Here is a 17,361-nt window from a genome sequence, read left to right on the forward strand (position 1 = left end):
TCTAGCTCAGATAAGTCTAGAACTCTCTATGGAGCTGAGGATGACTTTGAACATCTGATCCTCCTGCCTCCCGCTGCAAACTGGTAGAATTACTTGTGCACATCATCACACTGATTGCACGTGATGCTGAGGACTGAACTCGGGGTTTTCTGCATGCTACAGAAGCACTACCAACTGAGCTACTTCTCCCGCTTGGGAGTAGTTGTTTCTTTCCCTGCATTTGGTTCCTACTTCACATGCCACATGCCAACACACCATGTTGCAATCCTTCTCTTTTTTTGGACACACTTTTCTATTTTATGATAACCGGATAACACAAAGGTCCTTTTGCTCACTGGAGAAGCCAGGAATGCTAAATATGCAGGGTTGTCTTTTCAAGAGAAAAGATGTATAGCTTATTTTCTGCCAAGAAGGCTGGGGATGCAAGTGGCTACTAGCCTAGGTAACCCCTGTGCTATCTGTAGGACCAGGCCATATCTGGCTTCCCCTGAGCTCCCACAAGAAGGACCTGAGGTAGCTAATAGTCTAAATGACCGGTGCATTATTTGTATGGGCAGGGCTTCCCCAAGCTCCCACAACCAGGACCAGAGGTAGCTAATAGTCGAGATGACTTCTGCGCTATCTGTATGACTGTATGGAAGAGCAGACCTGTATCTGAGAAGAGTTTCGGTGTAGTCATGCCTCATTGTGCACACAGGATTGTGTTGCACTAGGAAACTTTTTTTCCAAATTGTACTATACTTAAATATGCCTAAAATAAACTGCCTGGTGTCAGACTCTACAAGTTTGAACCAACATCAGCTATGAGTCATGTTAAGCCAGATTTCTTTCTTGCCTCACAGGGCTCGACAACACTTTGCTGGCCCTAGTGTCTGCAGAGACCTACCAACTTCCCCACCAGCTCCTCACAAGAGATGTCAGGTAGCATTACAGAGATGAAGAGTTGCCTGTAGATCCAGCAAGAATGCCTTCAAAAGTAAATGCATACAGTCAAACATGCCTTTATAGACATACAACTTGAAGCAATGAAAACAGGAAAGCCTGTCAAGGTGGGAGCTATCAGGATAGGTAGAAGGGCTATCTATCTACCAGGAATATTCTTTACAACCTATTTTAAAGACGATATAAAGAAAAGCTGTCTCTATGCTACTGGCCTTTTCTGGGCCTTGTCGAAGGTTTAAAGCTAGGCCTATAGCCAATACCACCCTAAATGTCCCCAATCTCATCTGATCTTAGAAGCTAAGCAGGCTCTGGCCTGGTTAATACTTGGATGGGAGATTTGAATCTGAGGCAGAAGTGGGCAAGGAATGGGAGGCCTATGTTTTTCTTCTAATTAACATTATCTCGAAGTTTTTCTTTTTTGAATTGTTTATTGTCATTTGGGCACTGGAGCCCGAGACTATGGCCCAGCAGGTTATAGATGTGCTCTACCATTGAGCTGCAGCCTCAGCCCCACCTTGCCTTGTTACTTGGTATTGGCTGCAACCAATAGGTTTCAAGATTCAAGCACAAGTTGGTCTGAGCGCAGTCGCTCTGTCCTGGAGTTTGATATACATGACTGACTGACTTTCTCTACATCCAGTCTTAGGGATTGAATCCAGGACCTCTCATGCTAGGCCAGCATTCCACCAACTTCTTAAAATGTTTTGAGACAAGGTCTCCTTAAGATGTCCAACCTAGCCTTGCCCTTACTATGATTGCCAGTCTAGCCTAGGAAGGCCATGAAATTGTGGTCCTCCTGCCTCAGCCTGCTTAGTAGCTAGCCTTACCTGCCCACACTATCAGGCCTAACCCAGGGTGTTCCTTTATGATTTTGCTACAATTTGTCCTCCAAGAGACAAAGTAATTTCAGGCTTGCAGTGCATTCAGGAGGCATCTTCTAACCTCTACAGTCACCAGTCCCACCTCTGGGAGTACTTTCTTTTAGCTATACTTGTTCAGTTCCTCCATAAGCCACCCACTCTCTACTTCCTGCCCCCAACAGACACAACTCAACTCAGAAGTCATCCATCTTGCTCCTTCTCAGCTTCAACCTGATTAATTCGTGTACAGCCTTTCAATCTTACCTTGTATATTTCTTTTTCCATGCAGGCCCATTTAAGGACCTTATTAACACTTGTCTGCTTCCTTAAGCATTTATTGACGATCATGTGGCACACATTTGGAATCCCAGAATTTAGAAGCTTGAGGCAGAGTTATCACATATTTGAAGCTAACCTGGGCTATGTAATTAGTTTCAGGTTAGCCTGGGGTCCAAAATAGGACTTTGTCTCAAAAACAAGCAAAAGAGAAAGAGTTTGGAACCAAGCCTTATGTGTGCTTTCAATTTAATGTTAACAAAGCAATGCAGAGTCCTTTCATGAAGGAGAGAAGGGAAGCCCTCGACTTGTCTGATACTGTGGCTTGAGAGCTTCTTTGGAATTAAAATAACTTGTAAGAAAAAGTATAAAACCTTTTATGACTTACTGAAGTAAATTTAGCTCTCCAAACTGAAATGTGATGTTCTCATGCTGTAAAACATTCCAAAAAGAACTCCAAAAAGAGAGATTTGAAAACTTTTTAAGCTGTGTCCCTATATGACACTAAGGCTGGTTTCTCATCCTTAGGCCAGGAGGCCTTGTTTCTTAGCTGGGCCGCTTTGCCATCTCCCTACCTACACAGCCTTACTGAGATAGATGCTGAGATATCCATCTTTGTACTTTATCACAGACCACTGCACACAGCTAGCAGACAGTAATTGTGAAGTGAATCGGAAAGACGGAAACTAGGACTTGTGTGATGGGTACCTGCTGACCCACATGTCCACACTCTACAACAAGTGCTACGGTAAGATGAGAACTGCATCAGGAACATGCCATGCTTTACAACCAGGGAATGTTTACTGTGAGCGCACGTCTTAGGGTTTTATTTTTGAAAAAGTCTTACTCTGTATCCCGGGATGGCCTCAATCTCAAGGCAATCCTTCCATTTCAGTGCTAGGATTCCAAGTGTGAGCCACCGCACCTGTCCTAGGGTGGGACTTTTGAAATGTACGGCCATATACATAAAAACAGTGTGCGTTCTTCTACCAAGCCAGTATTTTTAAAAGAGCTCAGATAAAGAACAACAGAAGACAATTTTATCTCTGGATTAAGACTTCTTTAATATACATAATGTATAGTACTTCATATAATTTATTAATGTCATTCTCTATAGGACACTGTAATTAATTCAGTGACATTAATATTGACCTCATACAAAGGATGAAAGCTGGGTTTTCTTGTGTACCAAGTACAAAACATGTGTTAAGAAGTTAACAGAGACAACAGTTGCACGAGATCAACCTCAGGATGACTTGGTTTACAGTAGTCACTTCACACGGTTTTCCATCCATGCCACCCGGTGTAGCCCAGTTTGTGCAATGGCAGCGGGGGCTCAACTACCTCCTTTTGCCAGCTCCGCTTTTGCCTGTTTTACTGCTGCCACTACTAGATTTGCCAGAGGACTTTGAAGAGAAGAGTCTTGTCATAAACTCAGAGACATCAGGCAATTCATGGTTGGAATTCAACATATTCATTGACTGCTCCATCTCCTGCAAGGAGAAAGCATCAGATATGAGTGGTGTTCTCCCGTAATTCTACTGAGTCATCTGCATGTATGAACATATAAATCAAGTAAGGACTCTCTTTTTTTAATTAACCATATCTTTTGTAATTAACCATATCTTTTTTAGATTTTGCAATTTGGTAAAGAACAGATTTTTTTGTTTGTTTGTTTGTTTGTTTTTCCAGACAGGGTTTCTCTGTGTAGCCCTGGCTGTCCTGGAACTCAGAAATCTGCCTGTCTCTGCCTCCCAACTTCTGGGATTAAAGGCGTGCATTACCACTGCCTGGATAAATTTTTTTTTTTTTAAGATTATTTATGTATGTGAGTGCACCATCGCTGTCTTCAGATACACCAGAAGAGGGCATCAGATTCCATTACAGGTGGTTGTGAGCCACCATATGGTTGCTGGGAATTGAACTCAGGACCTCTGGAAGAACAGTCAGTGCTCTTCACCTCTGAGCCATCTCTCCAGCCCCAAATAAGTACTGTCAAGAGAATGCTACTAATTAAAATTAGATTAAAGGATCAAAATATCTGGGTTAGGCATATGAAGCACATTAAGGTTATACATTTCAACTGTGTAACAAGTAAAGCACACAGAGGCTAAGTACAATGTCTCAGCTGTATAAAGACATTAGCATTTACCAAGACAACCAAGTGAATTCATCTCATCAATAGAAACAGCTAATTGACCAAGGAAACATAATACTGCATTTACACAAACTCTTACAAGAATTTGACTCGGGGAGTAGGATAAAGTTGAAAATTTCAGCCTCAGCTACAGCTACAGAGCTGCAGTTAAACAGAACAAGCACCAGACCATGAGCCAAATGATAGGATGGGAAGCTGAGGCAGGAAGATGGACAGTTCAAGGCCAGCGTGGGTAACTTACTGAGATTCTATCTCAACCCAGATCTAAAAACTGCTTAAGAACTAGCACTAGAGACGTTATGAACCAAATTAATCTAACAGATATTTATAGAACATTTCATCCTAAAGCAAAAGAATATACCTTCTTCTCAGTACCCCATGGTACCTTCTCCAAAATTGATCATATAATTGATCACAAAACAGGCTTCAACAGATACAAGAAAACTAAAATAATCCCATGCACTCTATCAGATCACCTCAGACTAAGGTAGGTCTTAAATACCAACAAAAACAATGGAAAGCACACATACACGTGGAAGCTGAACAATGCTCTACTCAATGATAACTTGGTCAAGGAAGGAATAAAGAAAAAAATTAAAGGCTTTTTAGAATTTAATGAAAATGAAGACACATCATACCAAAACTTATGAGACACAATGAAAGCAGTGCTAAGGGGAAAACTCATAGCTCTGAGTGCCTCCAAAAAGAAACTAGAGAGAGCACACACCACCAGCTTCACAGCACACCTGAAAGCTCTAGAACAAAAAGAAGCAAATAAACCCGAGAGGAGTAGACAGCAGGAAATAATCAACTTGGAGCTGAAATCAATCAAGTAGAAACAAAAAGAACTATACAAAGAATCAACAAAACCAGGAGCTGATTCTTTGAGAAAATCAACAAGATAGATAAACCCTTAGTCAGACTAACCAGAGGGCACAGAGACAGTATCCAAAATTAATAAAATCAGAAAGGAAAAGTGAGACATAACCACAAAATATATCTTAAAAATAATTATTCTATTTGTTGAAAATTAACAGTTGAAAATATTAAAATCAGCCAGGCGTGGTGGCGCACGCCTTTAATCCCAGCACTCGGGAGGCAGAGGCAGGTGGATTTCTGAGTTCGAGGCCAGCCTGGTCTACAAAGTGAGTTCCAGGACAGCCAGGGCTATACAGAGAAACCCTGTCTCGAAAAAGCAAAAAAAAAAAAAAAAAAAAAAAAAAAAGAAAATATTAAAATCATGTTTGACAAAAAGAAGAAGAAGAAGAAGAACAACAACAACTAGCACTAGGGATGTTGCTGTTCCAAGGATAGAGCATTTGGCAGGATGCACAAGGCCATGGGTTTACTCTCCAGTGTCCATAAGCACACGCATACATACACACACATACACACAAACACACATACATACCAGTCTGGAATGCCATTTTAAAAAAAAGACACAGCGTGATTCAAAAGTCCATTGCTGGGCAGTCAGCTTACCCGTCTCATGTCAGGATCACTTGTGTTCACCACTTTAGGCAGAAGCACAAATATCAATAACGGGAGAACCATCATCATAACCTGCAAAAGAAGAAAATTAGAAACCTTTTCTTCCACTTTAGCTTGTGAAACAAAGTCCATTTCACAACGTCAAGATTCAAGTGTGCACACAGAATAAAATAGTATCAAAATTGCCACAACAGTACTGACCAGCTTGGGTGGTGGGTGCTGTGCGACTGTTGTGGAGGTCTGAGACTGCCAGAGCCTTGCTGTGTGTGCCTGGGCTTTACTGACATCACACTTCTACGTGCCTTCTATCTTTGTAAAGAGTTTAGTTGCCATGCAAGTCATTTCCAAATGAACTGTCTGCTCATTGCCTTCTTCCTACAAGCTGGCACTGGGGTTGCTGATTCCAATGGCCAGAGGGGTCGGTCTGTAGAGACATCTGTGCCGCTTCCGGAGGACTGCACTACTGCTCTTAATCACATCCTCCAGAGCCTGCAGCACAGTGCGAGGCACAGTCTTCCTGAGGATGACCTAGAATCCATTAGTACTTGACACACTTCTGTGTAATTTCAGAAATGAGAACACTGAGGATGAAAACGACAGAGCCTCACTGCTGACATTTCTCTTCTTAGCTCTTCTCCTGTCTTTTAGCTTTCGTAATAAACTCTAGATGAATAGCCCCCAAACAATACTGTTTGTGAGCTCAGTAGTTACTAGTAAGAAACTTAATTCAAATTTAGAGACTCCTAAAATAATTCAATTTTTTAAAACAGATTTTTATGCCGGGCAGTGGTGGCGCACGCCTTTAATCCCAGCACTTGGGAGGCAGAGGCAGGCGGATTTCTGAGTTTGAGGCCAGCCTGGTCTACAAAGTGAGTTCCAGGGCAGCCAGGGCTATACAGAGAAACCCTGTCTCGAAAAACCAAACAAAAAAACCCAAACAAAAAAACAAAAAAACCAAAAACAAACAAACAAAAAATCAGATTTTTACAAGGCAAATTTGTTTCTAAAAGTATATATCTATTAGTATTTTACAAGTAGGATCACAATCAGTTTCAAGATTAATACTAATTAAAGTAAACCAAGGTAATGTCTCTGTTCACTACACATGTTTTAAAGAGAAGAAAGAAAGCCCTACTACAGGGCTGGAGATGTAGCTTGTGTTGTAAGAGTACTTGCCTAGCATCTCGGAGTCCCTGGGTTTGATTCCCAGAACCTCACAAAAAATTACATCTAAGCACTTGGGAAGTAGAGGCAGGAGAAGCTGAAGTTCACTGTCATCCTCAGCTACATAGCAAGCTCAAGTCCAGCCTGGGATCCATGGGACCCCTTCTCAAACAACAAAAATAAAACATTACATGTCCCATTACCATGGCTGGTTAATAAATGACAGCACATTTATCAGTGGGCTAATATACAAATAGATAGAATGGACAGGCTAACTCTATATACAACTCAGTATATACTCTCATTCTATCTAATATCCCATGAAATCTGCTATCTTCCTCAACATTTATTTCAGTTGTGCATTTATTATGAAACACACAGTAAAATTCTTATCCCTTTCATTATCTGTTCCTAAAGATACTAGTTTCCCAATTCCACCCTTCCCTCTCACGGGAGCTTAAAGTTTCTGACTGGTAGAAGGAAAGCAGTGATTAGTAAAATGCTGTATACATACCATTGGGTTCATCAGAAAGTCTGTCCAGCCCCACGATTCCCTCTTAATAAAGTAAGAAGGTGGACCTGAAGATTTCATTTGGAGAGGATAGGGTAATCTGACCACTTCTGACGTTTTGATGTAATTCACATATCTTGCTCTGATAAGGAAACAGGAGAAAGTGGATTCCATGAAAAACAAGACTAGGGGTCAGACGAGAGCTCAAAAGTTGGACACTTGTCCAACATGTGCAAAGTCCTGGGTTGAATCCTAGGCTACTACAAAAGAAAGCGTACGCACAAACAAAGCAAGCCAAACAAAAGCAAAGCTAAGAACTGCTTATATCAGCAATGCCTTAGACTTATTTCAGGTTTCCAAAGCACTTTAGCATCTAAACTTTTAAAAATATAAATCTTTTCAAAATTATTTATTTTTATGTTATGGGTATTTTGTCTTCATGTATGTCTGCATGTGTATGCAGCATCCAAATATGGCAGAAGAAGGTTCGGATACTCTAGAACTAGAGTTAGACATGGTTGTGAGCTGCCATGTGGGTGCTAGAAATTGCAGCCACGTCCTCTGCAAGAGCAGTCAGGGTTCATAACTGCTGAGCCATCTTTTCAGCTAAACTTTTGCTCTTTAAAGTCTGGCCAAACTGTCTGTCTAAAGCACTCATCAAGGTACACAGGAACTAGATCTGGGGTCTTCTAGCTCTATCACTTCCTATACTTACAGGTCCATATAACTCCTTACCTTCTTTTTATATCAAACGTTATTTTAAACCTGGTTGTGATGGCAAATCTGTAATCCTAGCCCTGAGAAGCAGAGGCAGAAAGATCAGAGTTCAAGGTCAGACTGAGCCACACAGGGAGCTGCAGGCTTGCCTGGGCTTTATGATACTTTGTCTTAAAAGAACAAAAGAAAACAAGCAAAATTCCTCAAAATTCTTTTAGAATCTTTCCCATTTTAAAGTCCTTTCATTATATGTAGTAATAAATTTATTTTACTATAGATATACAAGTATTGGCTTATACATTTATGATGGTCTAAGACATAACATTACTGGATACACCCAATTTTTAATGCTATTTTTCAGGAAAAAAAAAGTATGATTCAAGAAAGCCATAGAAAATACATTGGTAATAGCTCAGTTTTACCAGAGATGCAGTTAAAACAAAATTAGTTAAATCCCAGCACTTTTGACTCCAGCAGAGGCAGAAGCAGCTGGAGCTATATGAGTCTGAGGACAGACTCATATATGTCATACATGCATAATCCACTTTACCTTTGAAATGATTTATTTTCTCACTGTTCACTTTTTACATTTCAAAATCTTTCTTTCTTCCTTTCTGTCTACCTGTCTGCCTGTCTGTCTATTTCAGTGGTGGTGTTGGTTCTAGGCTCAAACTGAGAACCTTGAGTATGTGAGGTAAGTACTCTACCACTGAGCTATATCACCAACATGTATTTATTTTTGCATTGCTATCATTGTCCATTTGTTTATGTGTATTGTAGTTTGGGTAATTTCTTTTACTACGACTTCCAATTCAATAGACTTCTCTTCAGTTGTTATATATCTGTTAATCTTTCCATCTCAATGACTGTTTTATTGTAGAGGTTTTATCTCATTTTCTTTCAAATATCTATCACCTACTTTGATATATCATTTGTCTTGGAAATCTATTCCTTTTTTAATCCTATAAAACTAACATTTGTTTAAAGATTTATTTATTATGTATACTGCATTCTGTCTGAAATGTATGCCTGCAGGCCAGAAGAGGGCACCAGATCTCATTGTAGATGGTTTTCAGCCACAATGTGGTAGCTGGGAATTGAACTCAGGACCTCTGAAAAAACAACCAGTGCTCTTAATCGCTGTGTCAGTTCTCCAGCCCCCAAAGACAATATTTTAATTAAAACAAGGCCACAAATTTATATGGAGTAACCTTTACAATAAGAACAAGAAGCCGGGCGTTGTGGCGCAAGCCTTTAATCCCAGCACTCGGGAGGCAGAGGCAGGTGGATTTCTGAGTTCGAGGCCAGCCTGGTCTACAAAGTGAGTTCCAGGACAGCCAGAGCTATAAAGAGAAACCCTGTCTGGAAAAACCAAAAAAAAAAAAAAAAAAAAAAAAAAGAACAAGAGATATCAAGTCTTTTGTTAACCACTTAAAATATATTTTTAAACTATTTAAGCCATATCTAGTACCTGTAGTGTCTAGTACCTACAGGTCTGCTTCATGGATGGCTCAATACACACTGTTTTTTATTTACTTTGAATTTTTAAAGTAGTTTCAACAACTATAAATGTTTTTCTGATTTAAACAGGCAAAGGGCATTGCCTTCCAGGGAATGTAGGCTACTATTCCAGTTATGCTAACCAAGGGTCACCTTCAATCGGCAGCTTGGACACTCCTAGACTTTGTGAGAAGTTTTAAATTTATATCCCAGGTTACACATTTTTACCTATTTAGCGTATGTTTGTGGGCACAAAAGTGCCACAGTACACTTGTGGAGGTCAGAGGACAACTTGCAGGAATTTTCTTCCTTCCATCATATGGGTCTCAGATAAAACCCTGGTCATTAGGCTCCATGGCATGTATGTTTACCCGCTGGGTCATCTCATGGGCCCTCTTTCCATTTTATCAAGATCCTTACTGTGACATAACTCCACAATAACATCTGATAACCCCTTTACTAAAATGTGTAGTGTATAAAGGAGAAGCTATAGAAACTTATAGATCAACTTTGTAGCTAATAAGAAGAGGGATTATCAAAATATCTCAATGAAAAGTCCTGAGTTGTATTTCTAATTCAAAAAAGTTAAATAATTCTCCACTTTAAAGGCACATTTCGATCATAACTTTCACAGTACTTTCCCTCTACAGTAAGTAACCTTACCTTTACCCTGAACAACTATAGTAGATGTTATGAACACTCATGCAGATGGGGGGGGGGGGATTCAATTTCATAGTCTCAGTGCTCAGATTACAAACAAGAGTAAACGTTTTAAGAAATAACTGTGGTTTAAGTAAGAAACTCTCAACCTTCACTATAAATTCAAAAAATGACATGTAACAACATACTAACCAGACCAGACTTTGGTAAAAAATAAACTGGGTATCCTCACCGCATTTTTCCTTTTGAAGTGATATCGACTCGGACAGGGTCAAACTTGTAAGCAGGAGAAATAACTTCCACTACATAAGAGCCAGAGGGAATATCATGAACCACAAAGCTCCCATCTGTCCTGGAAAAAGGAAAATCACACTTAGTTACTTCTCATCAGCACCTTAGTCTTTCCCTGTTTGAAAGCACGTGCTGATTTCCCCATAGTTCTCAAAAAACATCAGAAGAAAACAAGACATGGTGGCTCACACATATAATCCTAGCACGGAGGGGTGGGGGGAGCTTAAGCAGGAGTATCACCATGGGTTCAAGGCCAGCCTGGGTTAGAGTAAACTTCAACATAACCTGGACTACAGTGATTAAGGTTGTCCCAAACAAATAAATAAACAAGTGGAAGCAGCTAACCAAACAGAAAACACAGGTATGGTGACATCCTGTAATCATAAAACTCAGGAGAGTATGGCAGGAGGATCACTGCCAATTTGAAGCCAGCCTGAACTACATAGTGAAACCATGGCCAGCTTAGACTATGTGGTTTCTGCCCCTCTTCCCAAATAAAGAAAAATGGCAAAACTTGGTCCTACATTTTATGCTCCAGAATTTTTTTTTTTTTTTTTTTTTTTTTTGGTTTTTCGAGACAGGGTTTCTCTGTATAGCCCTGGCTGTCCTGGAGTTCACTTTGTAGACCAGGCTGGCCTCGAACTCAGAAATCCGCCTGCCTCTGCCTCCCGAGTGCTGGGATTAAAGGCGTGTGCCACCACGCCCTGCTATGCTCCAGAATTTTAACAGTTTCTAAAGTACAATGAGCCTATGCCAGAGTAGGATAGGCTACAGTAGAGAGATTCCTTCTGCGGGTACAAACGGCAGTAACAAAAGAGCAGTTTCTACTCTGAAACTATCTCTACTGAATAAAAATTACCAGTGTATATTATTACAATAGTAGGGTACCAATTTTATCATGTTCCCTCAATATATTCTTATTGTTAAAAAAATAATTCTATTCTAGTTAATTTGTATTTTGTTGTATTTTCTTTTTCACACAAACATTTAAATAGTAAAATTGTCCCATTTATTATAAATAGTTACTTTTTGGCTGGTTATATAGAAACCTACAACTTAGTAGCTAAAGCCACCTATCTTTTATTTCTCTAATCCTACAAGGTTTTGTTTAAATCCACCAACTAAAAGCTGGTAATTTCTTCTTGTAAGTCAAAAATAATTTGTCTTGAAAATGAAAAACTGCTACTTCAAAGAAAAGAAATTTAAAAAATTAAGATGATAAGTGTTCCTCGTCATTGCAAGTGTATACTAAGGTAAAGTATAACTGAACTATAAACATTAAACTACCTTACCCCTCAGCTGCACATGTTTACTCCCCAGACCCACTCTCGAATGTACCATCTGAGGGTTTTTGGAGGTTCTAGCAGCATCAGGAGGGTTGCATGCGTGCGTGAGAATTAAGAGACATCTGTCTAGCCAAATCAACCCTAACAAGCAATGAGCTAACAGATGTCACAGCCATATCACCTGCACATGCTCCAGACCCATTCTACCTTTCTCTTTGTGTCTATGGGAAGGGAAGAAAATGCCTTAGAATATTTCCTCCATAGCTTTATTACTAACTGGCTTTACTCAGGACCATGGCTACATACAAGTACCATCCCACCCTGTCATCACACCCACCCTAGCACTTCCAAGTTGGCAGTAGCCTCTTCCCCTCCTTGTCCCTCTAGCAGAGGTGGTAGTAGTTTCGATGTTAGTTTGGCTTTCATGCATTATAGGATAAATACTGTTAAGCTGTAAGCTCCAGGGTACTGCACAATCTGATTGTTTCTTTATATCACAATGAATAGACTGTTTTAATCCTTTGATTAAACTCTATGTTATCTATTCTAATTTTGGTGCATATTCTGCTCTTTTGTTTTTGGAGACAAAAGTCTTGCTATATAACCCAGGATGGCCTCAGATTCATGATGCTACTGCCTCCCTCCCAAGAGCTGGGACATAAGTGTAGGTAATTACATCCAGTCATCTTCTGTTTCTTGATAGACACTGATAACAACTTCAAGACTTTTTTTTTTTTTTTTGAGCAGAGGGGAAAAAAAAGAAACTGATGACTCTTCAACACAAATAGAACAAGCATTACTAATGAAAAAGCAAAGCTCGGCATGCTAGGAGATACCTGTAATCTCACGGGGAAGTGAGCACAGGAGGACGTACGTGACTGGATGAACCACAGCAAAACTATGTATTTAAAAAATATTCAAGGGCTGGAGAGATGGCTCAGCAGTTAAGAGCACTGACTGCTCTTCCAGAGATCCTGAGTTCAAATCCTAGGAACCACATGGTGGCTCACAACCATCTGTAATGGGATCTGATGCCCTTTTCTGGTGTATCTGAAGACAGCTACAGTATTATAAATAAATAATTCTTTTTTAAAAAGTCACAAGTAAGTAGTATATAAGCTTATAATTTCAAAACAAAACACCTGGCAACTACCTAACTGTCCAAACCCAGAAGACTGGAAGAGCGAGTTGTGATTTATATGCACACATGATATGAAAAGTGGCTTAAGTGCTCTTTAACCCACCTCCTCTCACCCCCATTAGTAAAGTCCCAAGCTACTTCCCTAGAAACCAAAAAATATAGTCAAACTTGTGTGCTGGTTATTCAAAAAAGCTATAAGACAAATTACCAAGTCTATTTCCAACAACACTATCATCATAAGCCGGGCAGTGGTGGCACATTCCTTTAATCCCAGCACTTGGGAGGCAGAGGCATGCGAAATTCTGAGTTCAAAGCCAGCCTGGTCTACAAAGTGAGTTCGAGGACAACAAAGGCTACACAGAGAAATCCTGTCTCAAAAAGCCAAAAAATAAAAAGTCTAAAAACAAAAAAAGACTATCACCATAAAAAAACACATCGAGAGCCGGGCGTGGTGGCACACGCCTTTAATCCCAGCACTCCGGAGGCAGAGGCAGGCGGATTTCTGAGTTCGAGGCCAGCCTGGTCTACAAAGTGAGTGCTAGGACAGCCAGGACTACACAGAGAAATCCTGTCTCGAAAAAAACAAACAAACAAACAAACAAACAAAAACAAAAAACAAAAAAAACCACATCGATTTTCAATTAGTCCTTCTATATGAATATAACAGCATGAATAAAAACATGTTCATAAATGTTAAATGAAAATTATGGTCTTATATGCTTTACTCTTAAAGACAAGTCATATGATTCTACAAAGAGTCAGAAAAAATTTACTATAAAACATTAAAGGTTATTATCTTTCTTTTGCATCTTTCTTTTTTCTTTTTTTCTTTTTTTTTTTTTTTTTTTGAGATAGGGTTTCTCTGTATAGCCCTGGCTGTCCTGGAACTCACTTTGTAGACCAGGCTGGCCTAGAACTCAGAAATCTGCCTGCCTCTGCCTCCCGAGTGCTGGGATTAAAGGTGTGCGCCACCACGCCCGACTTCTGTTGCATCTTTTAAAAAGAAAATATCTTATTTATATTTTCCTCAATAAACATTTATTTATTTGTACTTGGACCTCTTGCATACTAAGCCCTACCACAAAACTGTACCACCAGCTTTTTTTCCTTCTTCTTTGAGACAGGGTCTCTGAGACGAAATAGTTCAGAGTACCCTTTAGCTTATGATCCTTCTGCTTCCGATTCCTGAGTAGCTGAGATGCTAGGCCTATGTCACTGTGCAAGGCTTAACATATCTAACAATCTATATTAAGTTGTAAAATATCTTCAAAATAAAAATAGGAGGTTTTCAAATGTGCTGCATACTGCAGAAGTTGAATACTCAATTAACCCTTATCTCCCACATCCTAGTGGGAATTTATTATTAATGGACAAAATTTAAACAATACCCTAATGCCAGATAACATTAAAATATTGGTTGTCAACTTGCCATTATTTATTAATCTGAGGTTGAATATCCCACAAGGGAACATCAACAATCTGCAGAAATAAGCAATTCAAGTTGGAACATCCACATTTAAGATGTATGGTTTTCAGATATCACAAGTTGGTCTATAAAGCCAGCAAAGAAATATTTTCTTTCAACTCATAGTTTCAACTCCAAATACTGGTGGCAAAATTTAAAACATATTCATGGCTAGAAGAATGAAAACGGACTGCTGACAAAGCATTAAGAAATTCAACCCACCTTCCAATCTAAACCTAAATCACAAACTCTTAAGAACGAGAAAAGAACAACTAGGCGTAAGGAATCTCGAGTAATCCTGGTCTGACTTAAGTGACGGCTGCGATATCGCAAATCCCTCGATGAATTCAATTGTAAAAAGAACAATAATCACAAACTACGGTCCCAAAAAAGCACTCTTTGATTAGGGACTTCAGGGCCCATTAATTTTAGAAGCAGGACCATTAGCCTTACAGTCTATGTCATCACTGGGAGCCCTTTGGGCTTTGACAATTCCCACTTGTTTAGCATCTTTCTACACACCACCAAGCTACCAGAAGAGTGACATGGAGAAAGCAGCTAGGTTTCAGAAACACTAGACAAAATGCAAAGCGGGTAAAACACAACAGATAAATGAGAGTCCCCTGGGCCCAAGTATGATCTGCCTCACACTGGGGCCAAAATAGGGCTACAAATAAATGACCGCATAGGTCTCGGGCGCCTGGGACCACTGTCCGCCATCCTCGTTGCTGAAGTACCGGACTGCCTCTCAAGGTCTCCCAGCACAGACCGTTAGTGGCGCCGGTGCCTTCAGTTTCTGACAGCTACACTGCGGGTCCTGACAGCTGTCCTAGCTGGATACCCTTCCAGCGTCCGCCCCAATCGCTTTCCTGCTGCCCTCGGGATGCTCACTTAAGGAAGCCGACATGCTCTTCTCCATCTACCAGCACTCGGGCCGCGGAGATCCAGTCCTGAGGCTTCACCCCCGGAACAACCGCACGTCCCTCGATCTTAAAACGATCTCCCAGGCCGACCCCAATACCTCCCGGGCCCTCGGCAGCAGCCCCAGGCACCTCCGAGCTGTGGGCATCTCCTGATAATAACAGAAGCAGGACGGAGAAGAAACCCCACAGAGCACCCGCCATGACAGCAGCTCTGAGGAGTCAGGCCTACGGCCCGGAAGTCCTACCCCGCCGCAAGGCCGCTAAAGCTGCCGCCGCCGTCGCCCGCCGATGTCGTCATCATCGCGAGCCGGATCCGGCCTGGAGCTTGTCCACGCCCCGGAGAGAAGTTGTGACCGCTGACTAATCAGGAGAAGGGGCGCAGGATCAAAGCTCCGAATGACCCAGGGCTGGGGCTTAAAAGGTGGCGAGGCTTTTAAGTAAAGATGCCAGAGCATGTACGGTGAAGTAAAAAGGTGGCAGAGAGTTTTGCTGTGGCGTCCACAGTTGCAGGTCTTATCGTGGGCGTAAAGGACCCTGAGACCGAGAGGGACGAGGATCTGAAGTGTTGAGTGCTGTGTCTGTAGCTAACAACATTCAGACATCGACCCTATCACTTTCTCAAGGTTCTTGCTAGCTCTAAATAGTCTCCTTTCTACCACATATCTCCGTAAAAGACCCTGTGCACTCTGCCTCCATAGAAAAATTTAAAGAAAAAAAAAAAAAAAAGAGTGAAGCTCCCGATGGAGAGTGAGTGGAAATGCAGAAAAATTGGGCTGAAAAGGAAAACAAAAAGTTTTTTAAAATATATATCAAAAAATGGTGATCCATGTTTAAGTTCGTGGAGAATTTTTTTTCATTCTGTTTTAATGCTTTGGTTTATTTATTTATTTATTTATTATATGTAAGTACACTGTTGCTGTCTTCAGACACTCCAGAAGAGAGTCAGATTTCATTACGGATGGTTATGAGCCACCATGTGGTTGCTGGGATTTGAACTCCGGACCTTTGGAAGAGCAGTCGGGAGCTCTAGCTCTTACCCACTGAGCCATCTCACCAGCCCAATGCTTTGGTTTTTTAACAAACAAGTTTGCAGACTGAGAAAGTGAAGCACTCACTATAAATGGTAAATAAAATACCTAAGACACAGACAGGGCAAATGGCCAGACCACCGGAAAACAGTTACCTTCGTAAAGCCATGCGGCGTCTAGCATTCTTCTTCCAGTTCTTAATTCTTATTTACCAAGAGTGCCTCAACCCTGCTTCGTTTCTCACTGTTTCCTAGCAGTTGGCTAACATATTCTTTTCAGAGTTGATGCTTACCTGCCTTAAATAACTCAGTCATTGAGCAGAGGCCTAAATACTGTAAAAATCCATCCGTCTTCTCTTCTACTAATTCTCTTCTATTCAGTTTCTCTGGTATAGAGTTTTTCTTGCTGCAGAAATTAATACACCTAACTTTATGCATGTTTCTAGTGGTCTCTATCTCCATCCCTTGACTCTGTGCCCAGAAATAGTCTATAAGCAAAAACATAAAATTAAAAATATACATTTAGGGGGGTAAAGAGATGAGTCAGCTGTTAAGACCACTTGCTACTCTTGCAGAAGGCCTGAGTTCAGTTCCCAGCCCCCACACTATGGCTCTGTAACTTCAATTCCAGGTGATCTGATACCTCCACAGGCTAGTTCACGTACATACATGTGAGCAACATCCATATACTTGATATTAAATAAATTTAATATGCAACATAATGTATATTTATTTGACACTTAATACACAGTATATAAATAGTGCTTATTAAATAAATAAAACCAGTATGTTGTGAATTCCTCCCCCATCGTGAATTTATTTATTTATTTATTTTGGTTTTTCGAGACAGAGTTTCTCTGTATAGCCCTGGCTGTCCTGGAACTCACTTTGTAGACCAGGCTGGACTTCAACTCAGAAATCCGCCTGCCTCTGCCTCCCAAGTGCTGGG

At 40.6% G+C, this 17,361-nt stretch overlaps 1 protein-coding gene across 1 annotated transcript; it reads right to left on the reverse strand.

Annotated features, from left to right (window-relative positions):
• Positions 1–3,110: 3,110 nt before the first annotated feature.
• Emc7 (ER membrane protein complex subunit 7) lies at positions 3,111–15,646 on the reverse strand. Its single transcript, XM_021152826.2, has 5 exons — positions 15,354–15,646; positions 10,512–10,631; positions 7,406–7,544; positions 5,719–5,799; positions 3,111–3,571 (listed from the first exon to the last, which is right to left on the reverse strand). The coding sequence occupies exons 1-5, from the start codon at positions 15,584–15,586 to the stop codon at positions 3,419–3,421; spliced, it is 726 nt and encodes a 241-aa protein (XP_021008485.1). The 5' UTR covers positions 15,587–15,646; the 3' UTR covers positions 3,111–3,418.
• Positions 15,647–17,361: the final 1,715 nt, after the last annotated feature.

This window comes from Mus caroli, unplaced genomic scaffold, assembly GCF_978045245.1.
Source record: "Mus caroli unplaced genomic scaffold, Mus_caroli_1 scaffold_2, whole genome shotgun sequence".
Classification (NCBI taxonomy): domain Eukaryota; kingdom Metazoa; phylum Chordata; class Mammalia; order Rodentia; family Muridae; genus Mus; species Mus caroli.